This window comes from Aptenodytes forsteri, unplaced genomic scaffold, assembly GCF_000699145.1.
Source record: "Aptenodytes forsteri isolate BGI_AS27 unplaced genomic scaffold, ASM69914v1 Scaffold298, whole genome shotgun sequence".
Classification (NCBI taxonomy): Eukaryota; Metazoa; Chordata; class Aves; order Sphenisciformes; family Spheniscidae; genus Aptenodytes; species Aptenodytes forsteri.
The window spans coordinates 401406-405551 of NW_008793956.1; the positions used below are offsets into that span (position 1 = coordinate 401406).

The 4146-nt window shown below is 40.9% G+C and overlaps 1 protein-coding gene across 3 annotated transcripts in view; it reads right to left on the bottom strand.

The window, feature by feature from the left end:
- Positions 1 to 2340, bottom strand: part of NSD3 (nuclear receptor binding SET domain protein 3) — a 42680-nt gene extending 40340 nt beyond the window's left edge. For all 3 annotated transcript variants that reach the window (XM_019472642.1, XM_009276998.2, XM_009276923.2), the window contains exon 1: positions 1618 to 2340. In XM_019472642.1, the coding sequence (XP_019328187.1) occupies positions 1618 to 2301 (684 nt within the window). In that variant the 5' untranslated portion in view covers positions 2302 to 2340. The remainder of the gene's footprint in view (positions 1 to 1617) is intronic.
- Between the last annotated feature and the right edge of the window lie 1806 nt (positions 2341 to 4146).

A 4146-nucleotide genomic window follows, 5' to 3' on the forward strand; every position in this document is an offset into this window, starting at 1 on the left:
GGTGGGAGGTAGTGCTGAACTTGTCAGTTCCCCCAGCCACTTCAAAGTGGCTTGAAACACCATTTCCAAGATCAAGAAAATGATGTACAAATGCAGTCACGGATGGCTCGTATTTTAATTGGATAGTCCATTTCAAGTTTGGATTACAATGTTTATTAAGATCTTACTGAGCTTCATTAGAGTCAACTATGGTAATTAAATATAGTAGAAGCTCAAAATCTTGATACATCACCAACCTGACCTCTGGAAGAGGTCAACACCATTTCCAAGATCAAGAAAATGATGTACAAATGCAGTCACGGATGGCTCGTATTTTAATTGGATAGTCCATTTCAAGTTTGGATTACAATGTTTATTAAGATCTTACTGAGCTTCATTAGAGTCAACTATGGTAATTAAATATAGTAGAAGCTCAAAATCTTGATACATCACCAACCTGACCTCTGGAAGAGGTCCACTTACCAGAGGGAGATATAACAGTTATAAAACTTGTAAATAAAATAGAATATTGTAAGGGGTGTGTGTGTGAAATCAGCATGTCTTCCATTAAAAATAACAACATCAATAATAATACATCAAGCATATGAACCTGCTATACTAGATCAGAGTCCTGATCCCTACAGGACAGGATCTTCTCCCACACCTACCAAAAGCAGTAAGTATCAAGGGGTTTCACAGGAACTTACAAGAAACTCAGCTATATACCGTAACAGCCCAGCCCAGCCCGAGCTGGGCAATTTCTGTCCTGACCCGATACGGCAACTTCCTCATTCCTGACACTCGCCACCCCTCTCTGCTACTCATTCCCTTCAAACTGGGAAATACAGAAACCAGTACCACAGAGTTGGAAAGAATAAGCAAGAGAAAAGGAAACAGAAGTAATGAAGTGGCTTAGAAAACTGAAGAAAAAAGTATGGCTGAGAGTACCGAAGACCAGTAATCTGTGTCTCTACTTCATGGAATCTAAGTTAAAACACCACATATATATACACACCCTGTATATGTACAACCATATTATAAAACTTGACAGAAACGGTAACAGACATCAATGTTGAATTTTCCCAAAGTTTGCAGAGTCAACTGGTACTTCTAATTTGCCTACTGTTTTAGAATACTAATTTCTACTGGCTGCTACATATGCTACACAGCTCTTGGGTTTTGTACGTCACCATGTTATTTAGAATATCTTTCAAAAATTAATTAAAAGCTGCAGTGCTGAATACTCCAAGTAACCCGGCTTTCCACTGAATAACCCAGCATTATTTTCAGAGGCAATTTTAGGAATGTGTATGCTTGTATACTTTTGGCCAAAAGCTCCATCTTCAACACTGTCCAAAGTGTAGCAAACTCTGAACATGCTAAAACACCAAACAATATTAAAAGATATTATATAACCTTTTCTAACATTCATTTTTCATATGCAGTCTTTTCACCAAAACTGTGTTGTCCTAGAAATACAGTTCCTAGCAACCTAATATAGAGTATCTGACCAGTAAATAAAGCCTCATGACCTTAAGTATGTATACAAACTAAAACGTAAGGAAAAACACTGCTGAAGACGCATACTCCATCAACAATATCAGGTATACAGATGGCTGAAACCATTATTCCACTTACATTTTGTTCCTCTGGTTCTAATTTTGGAATTTTGTGTGACTTGCGCTCTTCCGATCGGGAAGAGTCATGCTTGCTACTTTTTTTCCTTTTCTCTTTTCTCCCTTCATGTTTCGCCTTAGCATACTCACTCGCTTGTACTTCATTTAAAAGGTCCCCACACAGAGAGGACTCAAACAATTCCCTGCCGTTCTGGATAGTTTTGGTTATTTTTAATTTGATCTCTGGTGAGCCAGTCTTCTTTGGAATCACCGTTTGTGAAACTGAAGGTGGTGGTGGAGGCGGCGGCTGTGGAGGGGAAGGTTTTTCCAGAACTTCGTGTGGCCTTGCATTAGAGTTTTCCATTTGGTAATACTCTGGGGGACTAAAGTTTCTGACTGTACCAAAACCATTGGCTGAACCATTAGGATATTGACTGTACGTCTGGTATTTGGCTTGAGGTTCGTACATATTGATTGTTGGTGGGTAGCCATTTGTGATGGGTGGAAGGTCCTCTGTCGTGGGCGTAGGGTACTGAAAGCCTTGCTGCAGGGCAGTTTCGTATGGCGTTTGTCCACCATCTTCAGCAATGTCACTGCTGGCATCAAAGGCATCCTCTTGGCGGATGTTGGCTGAGTCAATGAGTTGAGGTGGTTGCTGAATTGTGTTTCCCATGATCCCTTGCATGAAAGAGAAAGAGAAATCCATTGTTCTGCTCCAGCATCCTTAGCTTTCCCTTTTTCTCATAGGGCCTAAAGGCGGGGGAAGGGAAATAAGAAGTCAGTGTAAATCAAAACATAAAAATTAAGCAAATTAAATTGTTGGGGGGGGTGTGTGTGGGGGGGTGTGTATCTATATACCAGTTTCCCCCCCTCCATTCAGTAGCCACCCTCTCATGGATTTAGAGGGGACTGGTATTACTGAATCTTTAAAAAGGGCTCTTTACACATTTCTGTGGAACAGCTTTTTTACACGACCACTTTCTTCTTTTCCAAGACACTTAAAGAAATGTTATAAGCACCTACGAGTGCCTAAAAACTAGGAGCCCAAGTGTTACAAAGTCAGAATAACAGTGCTAAAATTCCAACCACTCTCTACAGCCCTCCTAGTTTGGCGCTAGAAAGTGTTATTCTAACACAAAGCAGTAAGATAGCAGACTTTGACCGTCAAGCATACAGAACAGACCAAGTTCTCTCTACACCATAGTCACTGCAAACTGAACAAGCCAGAAAAACCACAGGAAGACCACTCAAACAAGAGAGAAACCTCTTCCCTTCCTCCCCGCCTCCTTGCTAAAATTCAAGACAGATGAGCATCTCTTAGGCCAGCAGGAGACCTAAGCCATGGGCTTTTCTGAACAATAGCACAATTAAAGGGAATAGGTCATTCCACCTCAGCTGCTGGGAAAACCAGTTCAGACGGTGTGACAGCCTCAGATGGGGTTTCCCAACCTCTTCCTTCACCAGAAAAGCAGAGCAGAGTTTGCACCCGTTGGCTCTCAGCAGCTAGCGAGGCGGGTTATTCTCCTCACTCCCCGCCCCTCCGCCTTATTTTAATATTGAACACTTAGGGCTTAAACACTACGTGGTTTTGAGGGAAAGAAAGTAGCCTCAGCATCAAAAGATCTCCAAAACCTGAGGTTATTCACAGAATTAATTACAGCCAAGAAAGCTGTCACACACACTTCCAATTTTCCATTGCAAATTAACACACCAAAATCAGACTAAATCAAAGTTAGATTTCCAAAACTCAACTACTGGCTCAGAGAAGGCTTTTGCATTCACCTAAATAATCCTGATATTCAACAAGAAGAAATATACAGTGACCTAAACTTCAGGTAAGAAATACAAGTTTGCTTCCAAGCAAGGTCAGTTTAGCCCTTCCAAAGTAAACATAGCTCTGTATTATTTATTCTGTCTCTGTGTAGGCATAAAGGAGGGTTGCTGTGCCCTTTTGGTCAGGGTTTGAAATGACATTAACACATCCCACAGATACTTCTCGTAATAAGAATCCACATATAACCCTGCCCACATTAAATTCTCACCCTCCCAAATGCAACGCATCTCCATACCTTATCTAATATTTTTCAAAACACTAAGAACACTTCCCTCCTCTGAGACTGCAAAAAGAAATTGAAGTTATAACAGTAACAAGCAAGAACTTGACCAGAATTTTGCTCTATGTTTTGTGGACTTCATACTCAGATTATATTGATGTTTGTATTCATCTTTACTGCCCCGTGCAATCAACTGGGGGCACATTTGTCACTGTAATTAAGCGACTTAGGGAAAACAATAGCACAATGCTATACAGCAAAATTCACTAATTGCAGTAACTTTTAAATCTCGTGGCTGTAAAACCATCTCTTCTCTCCAGCAGCTCTCTGCACATCAGCCACAAAGCCAACACAAAAATGTTACTGTTGAGGGGACAGCGTATCTGAGGGACAGCACATGGAGCAAGCGGGATTGCGTATCAAGGTCAAAAACACAAAACCACCACCCATTCTAGGAAGAGGAAGTGGGACTGCTTGTACTATTTACCAATTAATTG